Source organism: Myotis lucifugus, unplaced genomic scaffold, assembly GCF_000147115.1.
Source record: "Myotis lucifugus unplaced genomic scaffold, Myoluc2.0 scaffold_26, whole genome shotgun sequence".
Classification (NCBI taxonomy): domain Eukaryota; kingdom Metazoa; phylum Chordata; class Mammalia; order Chiroptera; family Vespertilionidae; genus Myotis; species Myotis lucifugus.
The window spans coordinates 9,617,538-9,635,728 of NW_005871074.1; the positions used below are offsets into that span (position 1 = coordinate 9,617,538).

At 39.3% G+C, this 18,191-nt stretch overlaps 1 protein-coding gene across 1 annotated transcript in view; it reads left to right on the forward strand.

The window, feature by feature from the left end:
- Nucleotides 1–13,053, forward strand: part of IDO2 (indoleamine 2,3-dioxygenase 2) — a 45,636-nt gene extending 32,583 nt beyond the window's left edge. Inside the window, exons 8-10 of the mRNA XM_006086254.3 lie at nt 4,642–4,693; nt 11,345–11,493; nt 12,698–13,053. Of these exons, the coding sequence (XP_006086316.1) occupies nt 4,642–4,693; nt 11,345–11,493; nt 12,698–13,053 (557 nt within the window). The remainder of the gene's footprint in view (nt 1–4,641; nt 4,694–11,344; nt 11,494–12,697) is intronic.
- The last annotated feature ends 5,138 nt before the right edge of the window (nt 13,054–18,191 follow it).

Below are 18,191 nucleotides of genomic sequence, written 5' to 3' on the forward strand. Positions count from 1 at the left end.
AGTTAAAAGAGCCATCAGGAAGCTGGTTCCACAACCATCAAATCTCACAGAACTGGACAGTGCTATTCATCAGGCATGGTGTCAAATACCTCGCATTGTTGTAACGTACCCCGCGAATCACAGAAGGACGCCTCAAGAAGTCGAATTAAAGAGTCACATTTATTGCAATCCGGGACTATGAGGGGTCATCCCAAATCTCATAGTGATAAGATGGTGGCAAAACCAGACTTATATAGGCAAAGATCACAAAGGTATTAATTACATCTCAAGGTTTGGAATGAGGAAACTGGTTTGCAAAAAAACAGTTTACAGAAGCAGAATTAAGCATGTTAATTATAGTTTTGGGTCTCGGGGTCACTGAATTGACAGAAACACCTTATCTAGAGCTCTCTGGTCTTGAGACCACTGAGTTGCCAGGAACACATTATCTAGAGCCATAGAGGTAATTTAGAGTAAGTGCGCTGTCCTGGTCTTGGGACCACTGAGTCAACTGGAACACATTATCTGTGGCCACTAAAACAATTTAGGATAATTGTGCTGTCCTGTTTCCCAGGTACAGAAGAATGTGCTCTCTAAAATCAGTAAGGAAACAATCAATGGGATAGTCATTCAATTGAATGGGATTATGTATACAATTCAGAAAATCAAAGTAACTTTTCTATTGTTAAGCCAAACAGCAGGGTTAGAGTTAAACTACAGTTTCTACCTGAAGTATGGTTGCTACCATACTTCAGCATCACCTTTCAACATCTCGTGGAGTCAATGCCAAGAAGAATCACTGCAGTATTGAAGGCAAAAGGTGGCCCAATGAAGTACTGATGGGATGGTCATAATAATCTGGCCGCTCAGTGAATAAATATAAATCCCATGTTTAGAGGCTGTTAAATAGTGTTGTTTACCCATATCTTCAGAAAAAATCACTTCTACTGTCGTGGTATACAACCTGATTCCCTATTTATAATGGTTTGGCCCTCTAGCAACTTCACGGAGAAATTATAGCTAATTTGCCTACAAACGTCAGGTGGTCATAATATACTGGCCACTCAGTGTATATCACATCTCTTTATCCATTCATTAATCAGTGGACAGTTAGGTTGTTTCCATATCTTGGCTATTATAAGTAATGCTGCAATGAACATAGCAGTGCATATATCTTTTAAAATCAATAATTTTATTTTTTTATTTTAATACCCAGACGTGGAGTAGCTGGATCACATGGCAGTTCTATTCTTAAATGTTTGAGGACTCTCCACACTGTTTCTACAGTGGCTGCACCAATTTACATTCCTTCCAACAGTGTATCAGAATTCCCTTTTCTACACATCCTTTCTAACAACTTGTTTCTTATATATTTGATAATGAAATGTGCCAACAGGTGTGAGGTGATATCTCATCATGTTTTAATTCACAATCCTCTAATAAGTAGTGATACTGAACATCTTTTCCTGTGCCTGTTGGTCATATATATATCTTCTTTGTAAAATATTTATTCATATCCTCTGCCCTTTTTACAATGGGATATTTGCTTTTTGTTGTAGAGTTGTATGAGTTCTTCATATATTTTGAATACTAACTCCTTAAGAGACACACGGTTTGCAAATATCTTTTCCCATTCAGTAGGTTGCCTTTTTGTTTTGATGCTGATTTCCTTTGTTATGCAGAAGCTTTTAGTTTGATGTAGTCCCATTTCTTAATTGTTGCTTTTTGTTTCCCTTGCCTTTGAATTCAGACTAAAATATTGCTAAGACCTATGTCAGGGACCTCCTGCCTATGTTTTCTTCTATGAATTTTATGGTTTCAGGCGTTGCATTCAAGTCTTTAATCCATTTTGAGTTAATTTTGAGTGTGGTGTAAGATAGTGGTCTAGTTTCATTCTTTTCCATGTGGCTATCCAATTTTCCAACACCATTTATTGAAGAGATTGTCTTTTCTCCATGGTATGTTCTTGATTCCTTTGCCTTACATTAATTGTCCATATATGTGTGGACGGTTAGACTTATTTCTGGGCTCTCAATTATTTTCTACTGATCTGTGTATCTGTTTTTATGCCAACACCATGTTTTTTATTTGTTTGTTTTTAAATAGTGTTATTGATTTCAGAGAGGAAGAGAGAGGGAGAGAGATAGAAACATCGATGATGAGAGAGAATCACTGATCTGGTGCCTCCTGCATGCCCCACACTGTGGTTCAAGCCCACAGCCGGGCATATGCCCTGACCGGGAATCAAACCATAACCTCTTGTTCATAGGTAGATGCTCAACCACTGAGCCATGACAGCTGGGCCTTGTTGTTTTGATTACTATAGATTTGTAATATAGTTTGAAATCAGGGAGCACAATGCTTCCAATTTTGTTCTTCTTTCTTCACAAAGGCTCACTCTTTTCTTCCTCTGCTATGCACACAAGGAAGTGGCCACATGTCGGTGTGTGGCATGTGGGTAAGGCACCCTGAACATTAGGGATGCCCATAGGCCAGTTGGGGGATCTATAGGGGCAGCATCTCCATCAGCTCCTGGGAGGGTATCTTGTCAGAGTCCGTGAGATGGTCAGTAAGATCTGCATCCCTTTAATACCTTCCAAGAGCCCTATCTGGCACTCTCACAGCTGCTCCTCATCCCCCCACCCACCCAGTTTCTCAGTCCTGAAGCTCACCTTAGTAATCTGGATGTGGTGAGAAAGAAGTGGGTCTCTGGATGCATTCCATGCAGCTGGGGAAGCTGGGCACTCACTCACATGCTTTTACTTTTCCTTGTGGGACAAGTCACAGGCCAATGAGGTCTCTTTTGGTCCTGAGCTATGTCTCCTTGTGGGGCGGGTGATGTAGGTAAAGTGAAATGCTCTTCTTACTCCCTTTAGTGCATTCAATATCCTCAAATTATTATTATTATTTTTACTGTAGTGGCGTGCTGGGGCTTTGCTGGACTCCTGGATTTCCACAAATGCTCTCTGGTCCATGGGTGACCATGTAAATCAGCATTCATTGGCAAAAGACAGTAGAAACTCTTATCCCACTATGATAATGTTGCCACTCCTGCATTTCCTTGACTGTTGCTAATTTATAGAATAAAATTGATATTTGAATATTAACCTTAAATATAGCACCTTGGTAAACACTCTTATTCATTGTAATAATTATGTGGAGATTATTTGGGTTTTCTATAGAGAAGTCATTTGAGAATAATATTCACTTTTTCTTCATTTACAATACTTATAGCTTGTATTTCTGTTTAATTTTTATTTCTCATTCTTCTTGTTAGGCCTCCCAATACAGTATTAAATGGAAATGCTGATCCTTGTTTTGTTTCACATTTTAAAATACTTATTTTTTTATATTTTAACATTAAGTATAATGTATACTGGAGACTTTTTATGGATTCCTTTTATCAATTCAAGAATGAGTACTACTATTCCTAATTAGCTAAATCATTTTGCTTTATTTTTTACCATGAATGGATTTTTTTCACACATATTGAAATGTTTTACATCAAAATCATTTCACATCTATTGAAATGATCATTTGACTTTTCCTCATTAAATATGGTAAGTTGGGTGAAAAATTATTGCCAGTCATTACTGATTTAGAAAAATGTGTACCTATTATTTAGCATTTGGGAGGGGGAGGCAAAGCACACCAAATGGATAAGACCCAGAAATATCACCCAGGAAAAAAGTCCAGAAGAGGATTGTCACAGAAGAACGAGAGACTGTAACACCATTCAGGAGCACTGGGAAACCCTGAGGCTGAAGGAAGACATTAGTTACCTGAGTCATGGGGCTTCAGAAAAAAACAAGAGATGGAGGACCAGAGAGTAGGTGTGATGGTAGCAAAAGAAAAACTGATGGTATAGAGATGTCATTATTTAGGTATCCTTAGAAGAGACGTGTTTTTTCCCCTCTCAGAAACAGAGAGAGATAGACAGGAATATGTATAAGAGAGCATGCTTAGTCACAGAGGGGCCCCATTAGATGAAGAAAGAGAACAATCCTCAAAAGTTGATTAAAAGAAATCTGTTACAAATGTGGAAACTTGCTTCCTTATGTATAATTTTATTATCTAGTGAAATCAGTTATCCACAAGCATTGGCTTAGATTCAAAATAGCTGCACAACTTACTGAATGCAGCTAAATGTGGAGCTAAATGAATCTGTATTTGACCTGGTGTGGCAATCCCCAGCCAGACAGGGGACGCTCCACTCCTCTGTCCTTTGTGGGCAGTACAGACCTCCACTTGAGCAGAGATGGCTTTAGTTTCCCTCTCTTGTGAGAGCCGTGAGAGAGGTGATTCTTCCTTTCTGCCTTCGCCTTTCCACTCCCCATATTCTCTCAAACATCATGTCTGTTCAGATTATTAATTTTTAAAAAGATGGCCTTGATCTTTCTTCTTGTTGTTGTTAAGTAGAGAAAGGGGAAGTACCACAAATAGAAAAGGGCAGCATTTGGAATAGTTTAAAAGTTCTGCAAGCGCCAATGAGGACAATTACAGAGGAGAACATTCCATCCACCTCTTGCTTGTAGCTTTCATTCCAGGTTTCCATGCAGATCAGATAGAGAAGCAGCCCCAGGAGCTCAGCAGGGCCCATGCACATGTAACCAATTGCTTTTTTCGCCTGTAGTAAAGTTCACATTTTGATTGCTCCTCCAGATAATGTAGATCCAGACATATTTTATGCAGTCATCCGGATCTTTCTCTCTGGGTAAGTATAGTTCAGCTGTTTTCCTGCAGGAGGTCTCTGTAGCATTTTCCAAATTTATGGGGGTGGAAACTGACATAAGCTTCCTAGAGTAAGAAACACACCAAATAACCATTGTTAGTTAGCAAGGTAGTCACCTAGATCCACTCTTGGATAAAAGAAGAGGGGTACCATCTGCATGGCAAATGACATTAAAGGTTGAATATTTAAGTTTAGAGTAATTGTCCTTAGGCTCCCATATTAGATTCATTTGTATTCACTTTCTTAGAACTCCACCTTGATGACAGAAAGGAAAAAAAAGCCCAATATGCCACGCACAAAGCTCAATCATTTATATTTATTCCCTCCCCTTGTTATTAAAACAGATGGAGATATAGACAGTAACTTGAAAGCTTTCTTATAACATTCCTAGGATGGCTACACCAAGCCATTTTCTCATATTTCTGTGTACTTTTTTTTGTCACATGACCTATAATCTCTCCAAAAATAGATCTCTACTCTTAGATGCAGTTCTTTTTTTTAAATACACTAGTCATACATTGACATGTTTTAATGAGATTATTTTCCTATTCACTTTCAGAAGTTGAGTTTGTTTGGGTGTGTGTGTTTTTAATGGTGGAAAGTGAAAGGTGGCAGTAGTGATGGATGTGGTAAAAAATGTGAAGTCAATATCATCTAGTGTGCCATATGTTTAACTAGGAGATGCCTGAAGGGCTTTTGATAGAATCTGAAGCTGTACTTGGATATAACAAGAAACATGCCAAATACCCAAATCAATAAATTTATTGATTTAGTGGTATAATGCATTGGTGCAAGAACAGAGTGACAACATGTACTAAGTATTTTCTATAGATTGGGTAGGTCTGGAATGTGAGAAAGTGACCGCCCTCTCTAAGGGAGGGCTGTCTGGGTGGGGATTTCTCATTTATTCTCACTGTAGAGAATAAAAGCAGAATGATTTCCACAGAATAACTTGAGAGTAATAAACACCTGGTTTATGTGGGAAAAAGGGAGAAATAGGGAGTGACAGACACGGAATTGGGAGTATTTCTCAGAATTAGACTTTCACTCCTGAAATGCTCTCCAAAGAGAATATCATATAGAATTCTTCTCACTCTCTGTATGTTTTTCATGTAGTCAGGGTCAAGAAAAGATCTGATTGTAGAAAAAAGACTCTAGCAACAAATATTAAGCAAAACATGTAGCTATGCTTTGGTAGGATTAGACAAAAGAAAAAAGGGTAATTTAAAAATGTTTTTAAATAGACTGGAATTTAGGAAGCACCTATTTCTGAAAAATCTATTTGTGCTTTACTTGGTTCTCTAAGTTTGTATCAATTTTCCTTTTAAATAACAAATTACCACAAATTTAGCAACTTGAAAGTACACACATTAATTATCTCACATTTTTATAAGCCAGGAGTCAGGTTGAGCTCAACTTGGTTCTCTGCTTAGGGTCTCAAAAGGCCAAGTCAGGGTATCTGCTGGGCTGAGTTCTTATCTTGAGAACCTGGGGAAGAATTCACTCACGTTTTACGTAGAATCTAATTCTTTGTGGTTTTGAAACTGAGATCTTTGTTCCCTTGCTGACTGTCAGAGAGGGTCTGCTCTCAGCTTCCAGAGGCCTCCTGCATTCTTTGTCACATGGTCTCCTCTGTCTCAGCAATGACACTTCCTGTCCTTCTAGTACTTCAAATCTCTCTGACTTCTCCTTTTTGTCACTAGCCAGAGAAAATTCTCTGCTTTTAAGAAATTATTGATTGGATTCAGCTCACCTAGATAATCTAGAATGACTCCCTATATCAGTGATGGCGAACCTTTTGAGCTCGGCGTGTCAGCATTTTGAAAAACCCTAACTTAACTCTGGTGCTGTGTCACATATAGAAATTTTTTGATATTTGCAACCACAGTAAAACAAAGACTTATATTTTTGATATTTATTTTATATATTTAAATGCCATTTAACAAAGAAAAATCAACCAAAAAAATGAGTTCACGTGTCACCTCTGACACGTGTGTCATAGGTTAGCCATCACTGCCCTATATTAAAATCAACTGATTAGTAACCTTAATTGCATCTGCAAAGTCCCTTTGTAATATAATATATCATATCTATAGGCTTGAAATCTCATAATATTAACAGTTCTGGGAATTAGAATGGGAATCTTGGGGCAATATTTTTTTGAATTCTACCTATCATGATTCAATAGACACCACAAGGTGACTTTGTTTTCATTAAAATAATTTCTGGGTCAATGATGCATTTTATCAGTGTCTCCCCTCTGTTTCTGATCCTCAAAAAATTTTTCCCATATAGCTAAACTAAGTGACCAGTCCCAAATCCTAAGTACATTGATAAGTGCAGATGACCAAGAACATCTGGATTGTTGATAATTCCCAATAGGGTTGTCCTGAAAAATCTAATTCTGCTCCTGTGTTCTTGATTTGTCCCATGTTTGATTTATTACTTTTGTTGGCTTTTTAAAGCATTTTTATTTAGGAGAGTTGAAAGATTTCATCTGCAGATGAAACATTTTATCCTTATTTCCCACTCATATTAAATTTCTCAGGAGGTTAATAGCCCCCGTGGAAAACTAATGTCATCTCATTTTCTTTTCCTTTTAAATGTCTGCTTCTATTGGGTTTCCTAGAAATATGGTACAAGAAGACTAAAAATAATCTCGCCTACAGAGATTTGAAGGAAAAAAAATAATTCCTTTCCTTCACAAACAGCAGTTTGGGCCTGAGAATGCATGGGAGCAATCCTTGGGTTCTTCACAAGAACTCAATTTCCCTTCCTCAGACTACTGTCACCATAGACAGAATATGTGGGTTTTAAAAGTAGATGCCTTTCTCTTACTTTTTTGACTTTCACACTGGTATTTTCTCTTCTGGTATTTATGTGGCTCCAACGTATCTTCTTCAGGTTAGGGCACAAAAAGGGGATTGGTGTCTTCACCATTTGATTGAGCATTTGATGGCTCTTTTAGGCTGTCCAGGTATTTTTCAGAAATATACTTGGGTCCACATATTTTAGATATAACACATAATTATAAAATGCTATATGTTTTATTCACTGATTCATCTTCCAGGCACAGTTCTAGGTGTTAGCAATGAAGCAATAAAACAAAGCAGCAACTTCATTTTTGTGGAGCTTACATACATTTTAATGATGGGAGGCAGATGGAGAAATAAATATAATAACATCAAGTATCATACAAGATACATTACAACAATAAGCAAAATGAGAAAATGTGAAGTAAGATACTAATCATAGATTGTGGTGGCCAAAGTTTTTTATTTATTTATTGCGATCTAGGAACGCCACACCTCTAAGTGATATTTAAGCAGATGCCCAAAAGAAGTAAGGAGTCAGCCACCTAGATACTCGTTGCAAGCAAAAGGAAAAGAAATGACAATGACCCTGAAGTGAGAGCATGTTTGTCATGGAGGAGTAGCAGCAAGGAAGCCAGCAGTGCTTGAATGGAGTAAATATTGGGGAGAATGAGAAAGATGCATGTGCTGGTGGAAGACCAGGTCCTGCAGGGGCCTGTAGGCTTCTTTCCTGAGTGAGATGGGCAACACTGGCAAGTCTGGGAGGAATGACATGATCTGTCTTAAGTTTCGAATCATCACTCTATCTTCTAAGTGGAAAATGGATGATTTCAACTCAAGAATGGGAGGCAGGAAAGTATGTAAGGAGCTTTTACTACAGTTCAGGGTGGTAGCTTTAACCAGGGTGGTAACAGGAGAGGCATTGAGAATGGCCAGGTCTGGATGCAGATTGAAGGTAAAGTTGACAGGATCTGCTATTGGAGTGCACGTGCAATGGAAGAGAAAGGGATCAATCAAAGAAGATTCCATGGTTTTGTCCAACTCTGCTGAAAAGATGTAACTGCCAGTTTTTCTGTTGGGGAAGACGGTAGGCAGGACACGTTTGGCAAAAGGGTGGGGAATCAGGAGGTCAGTTTAGGACATGTTCATTCCTGTGGAGATGTCTAGCAGGCATTCAGGTAGTATATGAGTCTGGAATAGGGGGGAGAGGTTCAGGTGCAGGTGCAAATTTGTAGACAGTGAGAATAGGTTTTTAAATCTATGAGGCTAGAAAAGATCCCTTGTGAAGTGAGAGTAGTGAGAAGCCCAAGGACTGAGCCCTGAGAGAGCCTGACACTTAGGAGTTGTCATGATGGGAAGGAACTAGTGAAGGAGACCAAAACGCCTAGGCAAGGTCATCGACGGGAATACGAAGGCAACCTGAACAGGCTGGTCCTTGTATTTGGTCCACTAACTACAGAGTGTCAGTCATCTTCCCTATTTCTTCCACAGAGAATATGTTGTTTAGAAATTTTATCTGACCAGTGTTCTGAACTCTGACGAGTCGCGAAACCTCTCTGAAACCCATTCCTTTCTTCCAGCAGCTTTAGGAAGTAGGTACAAATTAGGAGCAGGGACACTCAGAGGGTTGGAACAAGTTACAGAATAATGAAAGGGAGAACAGGGATCCCACCGCATTCGGAATAACATTCTAAAATGGCTTAAAATGTATTGAATGCTTCATAATGTATTCCAGGCATTGAGCAGGTATTATTTTAATGAGTTCTCACAAAAACCCAATAAGGTGGATACTTGTGGTCTGTGGAGGAGGAAGTGGGGCTCAGAGAGGATTGAACTAAGCCAAGGCTCACAGTTAATAAACATCACAGCTGAGATTAAATTCTATATCTGCCTAAAACAGAGCCCTCTTTCCTAACAGGCTCAGCATGTTGCAATCATACACTCAGAAGCCTTCCTTTGCTTTTCCCACTTGTCTCCCCGACTGCTTCCTGTGCTCCATTCCTTTCAAGAGTGAGAGTGCCCCACCTGCAAAGGCCACTCTGATTGATATTCCTCCAGTGAAAACCACAGGACAGCCAACCAAAAACAATCCCCAAAGAAAACAATCCAGCCTCTTGTAGCATTTCCTGCCTCAGAGAAATATGCAAAAAAGGTCATGAACAGCGAGCTGCGTGGCCTGTCTTCGACTTTCGTGTGTATGCAATGTGTTTGCCTTCTCTTAAGCACAATGACTCTTAGAATTACGGGAAGAAGGCGAGACATCACGTAAGCCTGTTATTTAAACTGTTAACAACTGGGAGGGTAGTTTGTTCCCGGTAATAAGAGAAAAAGATTCTGTTTCTTAGAAAAAGGAGAAATCCACATGTGCAGGTTCTGAGAACATGAAAATAGAAAATTACAAGTTTGGAATTTAAGTTCTGGTTCTCCTGTTCCCCAGCAATGTGGCCCTGGAGAATGAACTTCTTAGAGTCTTTATTTCTTTATCTGCAAAATGGGCTTAAAAATACCTGCCTTGGCATGGATGGAACTGGAGAGCATTATGCTAAGTGAAATAAGCCAGTCAATAAGGAAAAATACCACATGATCTCACTCATTCATGGATAATAAAGACCATTATAAACTTAAAAAAAATACCTGCCTTGATCTACTCCTAAGAGGTCAAATGAAAAGATGAATGTGAAGGTGCTTTATAAACTGTAAAGCATTGTGAGTACAAATAGATATGTTCTTGGTGCTATTGTTTTTGTCTCATTATGGAGCCACCCACTTACACTCTGTGACTATTTAAGACTTTGTAAAAAAGCAGACAGAAATGAGTATAATAGTTGGAGGTAGAAAGAGGAGGGTCCAGAGACAAAAAGATAAATGGAATTAGGGAGACTGAAGGGAAGACAGGAGAGAAGAAAAGAGAGGAGAGGGGAGAAAAACCCACTTAATCTGAGCATGACTGAGAGCCTCTCTTGCAGTCCTTCCACATGTCCTTAAACTTCGCTTCTGGCACTCTGCAGGCTTATTATGTTCTTTTAGTCATACGCTTAGTATACATACATGTCGTCAACAGAGCATTTGATAAAGGCATTTCCATAAAGTCAGGTAGCAGTTAGAACTGATAGTTTAATGTGACAACTGTTATAACTGTTTCAGGGAAGGGCAAAGATATGTGTGATGTGTGTGCATGTATTTATATGTGTGAGTGTGTGTGTGTGTGTGTGTGTGTTTTCAAATCTTTACTAGTGGAATTATCAAGTCATCAAAGCTATTTTATCAGATGAAGTGAAGATTGTTCTGGAGCCCCTCGTTTGTTCTTGTTGATAAGCACTGATGTCATCTTTATGACTGGATGCGAGATTCTTCTCTATTCTTTATTTAAAAAATAATTTTATTGATTTCAGAGAGGAAGGGAAAGGGAGAGAGAGATAGAAACATCAATGATGAGAGAGAATCATTGATTGGCTGCCTTCTGCACACCCACACTAGACATCAAGCATGCAACCTGGGCATGTGCTCTGACTGGGAATCCAACTGTGATCTGATTCATAGGCCGATGCTCAACCACTGAGCCACACCAGTCGGGAATTCTCTATTCTTCTTTGAAAAACTCCTTTAAATGAGGGAGGAAAAGGGCTGCATTCTATGTCCTGTTATGAAATTGGGGTCAAGAGAATGCTTAAGTACATGTCCTACAAAGATATCCAGTCTTTTGCCCTAAAATTGCCATTCAAATCATATTTGCTTTATTGCTCACTCTCTGGTTCTATATCAGAAAAATACATTCTTAACTCCAAGCACCTACTTCTTTCTGACTTTTACTCTTGCTTAGATGGAAAGATAACCCAGCAATGCCTGTGGGATTGATATATGAAGGAGTCTCCACAGAGCCCCTGAAATACTCCGGAGGGAGTGCAGCTCAGAGCACAGTGCTTCATGCCTTTGATGAGTTCTTGGGCATTCGCCATAGCAAGGAAAGTGGTAAGCTAGACATTTTTCTTTTTTTTTTCTTAACAGGGAGAAGAACAGAGGTGTTTTTACAAATTGATAAAACCAAGTGTAACTTAAAATGTCACGAAGTCTATACTTTTCCAAATTAACTGGGAAACTCTGTGCCTGCCACATGTTATTGTGTCAAGTCAATTAATATCAGGTCTCAGCAGGAAATTGAGTTTCATTTCCAATTCTTAAAACATTGCTATATTTCCAGCTGTTCACTGCAGTTTTGTTTGGATCTTTAGGCAATGGCTTCCTTACTCTAAAATGAAGGAGAGTTCTGGAGTTTGGAGGGTCTGGCATTTTGTTGCTAAGTCTGGGTGTTGCCCATGATGGCTCTAAGCTGCTCCATGAAAGCCCTTCCCCTTGAAAACGGTGCAACCTCAAGCCAATTCTATTTAGACCAGAAGAGGGAAGAGCCAACCATTTTAGAAATTTGAAATTGACCATTTCCTTACCTGTCAGTCTTGAGCCAAATGTTTAATAGCTGCCAAAACCACTTCGTAGTACAGAGTTTTCAAGTTGAATTAGAAAAACAAAGACTAGAATTTGGTGTCAGAGGATCCAGTCTCATCTGCAGAAGTCAGTTCTCTAGAACTATAACTTTGCATGGATTTTGACTTGGTGATGATAGTAGGTGTCGTACCATGTATAATATTAAACACAGAATGGGTTTCCTATAAATTACCTATCTATCTACATTTCTTATACATATCAAATGATTAGATTTTAAACAATTTGACTTCAAGAGGTTGTTATTAAAACAGTTGCTCATTCTTTATCTTTTTGCTCTTATAAACCCTATTACTTTCTTTTTCCTTAGCACCCCCTCCAAAACAAAACATTTAAGAAATAAAATTCAGCAGATTATCTAGCTACTTAGTTTAAGAGTTTATGCTCACAGGCCCATATTTGGTATATGATAAAAATTTATACACTGGCTGATAGAAGTGGTTCCAACTCAGTTATCTGAGCTGTGCTTACTTCATTTCCCCTTCCCCATCACCTATCAATAGTCAGGGGTGTGCATCTGTGTGTTTGAAGTCTACTACCAAAGAAGCCCGCAAAGTAGATGGGACAGTTAGGATGATTAACAACACTTTTTGCTGCGTTGATGTCTGGAAAAGCAGCCCGGCTTGCTTACCTTTCCATGTGGAGCTTTGACATTGGTCTGGATTATTTCTTTCAGGTGACTTTCTGCTCAACATGAGGGACTACATGCCACCTTCTCATAAAGCCTTCATAGAAGCCATCCAGTCAGCTCCTTCACTGAGGGACCATGTCCTATCCTCCGGGAATGGCCCACTCCTGGCAGCCTACAACCAGTGTGTGCAGGCCCTGGCAGAGCTGCGCAGCTATCACATAACCATGGTGACCAAATACCTTGTCACATCTGCAGCCAAAGCAAAAGGCAGGAAGCTAAGCCATCTCCCAGGACCACCTCAGGCCTTAGAAGACAGGGGCACAGGAGGAACTTCAGTTCTGATCTTTCTAAAGAGTGTCAGGAATAAGACCTTGGAGGCAATCCTCCCCCAAAGTGGTTAAGAAAGGCCTCTCCTGGTGATGCCAAACCAGCAAATGCCCTACTGGAGGGCACATGGGCCTGGAGAATGAAGGTCAGGGTCTGTCTTGAATAACCCAAAATCAACCTGAGCCCTGTTCATGTTCCTGTTCTATAGAACTTCATCTTCTTTGTTGAAACCTGTTGGCCTTCACAGAGGAGAATTTTCATGCCCATAAATTTTCTTTTTTCCACGTGATCACTGGTTGATAGCAAATAGCTTTGGATGCTCCCTCATTCAGAAACCCATAAAGGAGCAACGGTATCCCTATTCTATTTGCAAAGTGATGGAAAACCAATCAAAATTTCAGAAACTAAATAAAATTGCCTGTGGACAGATCACACAGTAGATTTCTTGGAAAAACAAATTAAATATTCATGCATTCCTTCATTGACTTAACAATGTAGTAAGTTCCACTACAGCCCTCACCTCCCTGCATGTGTTGATTTGGTGGAGATGTAGAGGAGAGAGGAGGCTGACAGCGAGACTTGGAAGTCACCAGTATGAAAATGAATAATGACATGGGAACGGATGAGACTCTTCCACATGGTTCATCAACGTGCAAATTCTATTTTAGTTTTCTTCTTTATTTTTAGGAGAATGATTATTTCTCCTTACACTGAAAGTTTAAAACAATTTTAAAATAACTAACCCTTTCAAAGTAAATGAGTAAAGTGGGAATAAAGAGGAAATTCACATGTTTACAAGGTCTCATTCTACCTGACAATACAAAGCTAGAAAATGTTCATCTTATCTATTTAGGATAAACTCCACTAATTTAGACTTGCTCCCCATTATGTACACACACATAGGATAGTATGTAAAGTACACAGCTCTGATCTGGCATTGGGGCATCAGTGAGAGGTACCTGACCAGGGGGTGGGGGTTCTGTCCAAATTAGTGTCTGCTAAGCAGTCCCCTTCTCCATGTAGGCACTGGTCAAATGTCACTCACAGCATGTCTTATACTAAGAGACCTTTCAGATTCTTGGCCCTCAAGGTCCGATCATGCTACTTAGAGAAAACATTTGACTACTTCCCATATCCCTAGGAGTATTGAGAGACTAGAAGGTTAGCTCAAAGTGTCTGCCCAGTACTCATTTTCTAGTGTCATGGTGGTCTGTGGGGAGGAACAGAGGACTTCTGGACTTTTGTTAACTCTCAGGGTCCTTGGTAAGAAACCATGAACCAGCATCTTCCACTTGGGGTACCAGGAGGGCTCCTAATGACCCATACCCTTCAAGGGCTTGGTCTGGCAAAAAGGAGGTAGAGCATGATAGGAGCCAGACCTTCTAGTCTGAATGGGCCAAGGGAAAACCCTGGGTCTTACAGCATCATTTCTGCCTACTGCTTAGGTCAGGATCTCAGCTCAAAGACCTAGGCTCTCATAACTCAAAAAGCCTTTCTCTCCATATGTTCTTCGTCTTGTGTTTGAAAAATCTGTTATGAAACTTAGAAAATGAGCATGGATATGCTTATTTCTCTTTGGTTTGATTTTCCAACTGCTCTACCTTGGTATCAATAAACCCAGGCTGCCTTCACTGCCTGGGCTGGGTGTATGCTATGGTCCAAGAAGGTAGACCAGCTAGACTAGGTGGGGGAATACGAGAGAAGCACATTGGTTAATGATTCAAGACATGGTCCCTTCTCTATATCATCCTCAGGTGAAAAGACCATGACCTTTAAAATAAGACCTGTGTTGGATTTCTGATGTCTCCATTTTTAACAACAATGTGGCTTTTGATCAATTTCAGAAAATCATGAATCCTCAGCTTCCTATTTATTATGAAATCAAGATGATCAGATTGGTCTCAGGGTGTATATAAGTAACAGAAGGGATAGTTCTTGGCAAGGAGAAAAAAGGCAATAAAAGTTTATTTGGTTGTGAGTTGCGGCCCAGGGCTTCAGGAGAGCACACTGTATTCCTCAAGCTTCTTGGACTCACAGAGTCTGCAGAGCAATAAAACAACCATTTAATATTTATCATTGGGGATTCTGGAAAGTAGAACATGACAAAAGTGTGGGCTTAAAGAGCTGAAAAACCTGGGTTTGTGTTCCAGCTTTGTCACATTTTACAATGACAAATTGATTCATCTTTCAGAGCCACGGTTTACGCTCTTGTTAAAGAAGGGACATCAAAATTACTGTGTGGAGCAATAGAATAACAAGTTTGGTGATATTAATGATACTTTTATGTTTTAAAAATCTCAGCATTAAGGATGAATTCTACTTTGTTTGAAGCCATCACTTTCATATTAAAAAATAATAAAACATCAGTAGAAGCACAGACACCTTGCTCTTCGTACAGTTGTTTGTATACAGAATTCAAACAATAAAATCAAAACCTCATTTTTCTCAACCTGTGAACAAAAAGTCTCCTTGGTAAATTATTTTTCTTTCTAAGCACACCAATAAATATTTATATCAAAACCACAAGCATAGCTATTTTCATGTAATCAGATCCAACGGAAGAAGAATTCATTTACATAAATCTTTGTAGATAAGAAACATGTGATTTGCTGTGCATATTCCAATCCAACCTGCCTTTTCTTCAGAGTTTGAGAAGTGATACCATGAAGAGCTAGTCTGCCAACTGTGTGTCACAGGCGTATTAATGAGATTGGTTACAGGACCTTAGCATCACAGCAGCTGGTCACAGGGTCACAGAACTCCCAAAGCATGAAGCAGGGGATGGTGTCCCCACCTCCACACACTGAACACCAGTCCCTGTGCTCAGGACAGGCCTTGTGGAGAACATAGGCATGAAGCAGGGCAAGAGCATGTCTACACTCATGGCAAGTTGCTTAGGGACATGCAGGGACAATCTATGTACTGACTGCTCACCTGAGGAACTGAGAGTTCTCAAGCTGGCTATTTCACTAAAATTATACACCTTGCCCTGCACTGCACAACAAAACCCCACCAGTTCACAGCGCCAACACCACTGAAAACTTGTCCCTGGTCAAGTAAACATCTTGTTCTATTACAAATATGATGATGGATGAATAGATAGATGCTTGATAGACGACAGATGTAGACTGATGACAGAGAGAGAGAGAGAGAGAGAGAGAGAGAGAGAGAGAGAGAGAGGAGAGGACCTTAAAATAAGCAAACAAAGCAAGAAACAACCTGGAATTTTCTTAAAATAATGTGAGCACATGTGGACTTAAGGCTTTAAATCTAGATCTGTACCAAATGGGGTCCTGATCTGTCCCTCAAAGGACAGGACTGCAAAGAATCATCTCAATTTGTATACTTTCAACAGATGCAAGCCCCATTCAAAGAGACCACAGAGCCTAATTCAGAGCAGATTTCCTATAAATGTTGAATCAATGGAAAACCAGATAGAATAAATGGGGTGGAAAAAGACATTTACAAAGTTTTGTCTTTCAAAATTTTCAGGTATGTATAGTTTGTTGTTATTACACAATGATGATACAAATGCAAACAAATGTATTTTATTTCCCAATGAAGTAACTTAAAACATGTTTTTATTGATTTTTTAGAAAGAGAGGAAAGGATAAAGGGAGAGAGAGAAGCATTGATAGGTTGCCTCCCACATGCACCCCTACATGGGATGGAGCCTGCATGTGGCCTGAACAGGAATCAACTGGTGACCTTTTGGTGCATGGGACGATGCTCAACCAACTGAGCTACACTGGCCAGGGTCCAATGAACTAACTTTTAATTCATGTGTCAAGGCTTGATTTCTTGGGCTAGGGAATGCCATTTTTGGTTTTATACTATAATGGTAGAAGTAAAGATACCAGTACAGAAGAAAACACATTTTTCTCAAAATTTCTAGTGACAAAAGGTATCCATATCAGTAACAAACAAACAAACAAATAAACAAAACACACACACACACAAAAACAAACCTTACTAAAGGTAGAAATTATTTTACTGGTATTATATGAGGATGCTATTGCAAATCTGAAGGAATGGCAAAAATATAAGCTTAGAAATCAGACAAATGCAGGTTTGAATTCTCACTCTGCTGTTTATTTACAACATAAGCCATTCATCTCGCTTAACATTTGAGTCATAATAACCACATGTGTAAATGAGGATAATAATGTCTACCTTGCAGTGCTTTTATGAAAAGTAAAGCTAATATAAATTTGTTGGCTACCAGACTACTCCCTGGATTTGGATAAGAAAACAACTGTAGACAAATGAATCAGTAAGGGGAGTGGGAAACTTGCTCTCTCCCACTCCTTAGGTTCCAAGGAGAATGGAGAGGAGATCCAACATACATGTAACCAAGAGCTCTACAGGAACCCTTTTCTTGAAGCACGTGTGGAATAATTTGTTTATGTATATGCGTGTAAGATGCAAATTATGACTGAAAACAAAGAAATTGCCAAACCAGCCCAGAATCAGACCCCAGGACAGGTTCATTCAGCTCTAGGATTTGTAATTTTTTTTATAATGATAAGAACCATGAAGGATGCTGTGTCAGGATTCTATTTTGCACTTACCTGGATATAATCAAAATCAGTTGTGTGTAACACACAGTAGTTTCACAATGATTGTAGAATAAATCAACACCCTGATTGAGTGTGACAGCAGGTGGTCTACAAATTCTGGTCTTCAGAAAATAGTTGCTTTCAGGATACACAGCCTTACTGCCAGGGACCATGTAGAGGTGGAGGGAAATTCATACTTTCTTCCCAGCTTAGAGAGGTTGTGTCTTCAATTATTGTAGAGGTCCGGTTCTGCATATAGGTGGATCATGTACCATTTAAATGTTCAATTTGAAGGTTCACCAAATGTATGCTGACCCATAGATACCTTGTCAATGCCTGATGATTATTTGAGCTTTCTTAATTAGTGACTTATATTAGTTTGGGTTCTCCATATAAACAGAACCAATAGGGTGTGTGTGTGTGTGTGTGTGTGTGTTTTGGGTGGAGGGAGAAAGAAGAGCTATTATTTTAAGGAATTGGAGACTGGAAATTCCAAAATCTGTAGGGTAGACCAGCAGGCTGGAGACCCAGGGACAAGCCAATGCTGTGGTTAAAGTCTAAAGGCCAACTGTTGGCAGAAATCCTTTTTGCCTAGGGGAAGTAAGTCTTTGTTCTATAAAACCTTTAACTGATTGGATGAGGCCCACCCACAT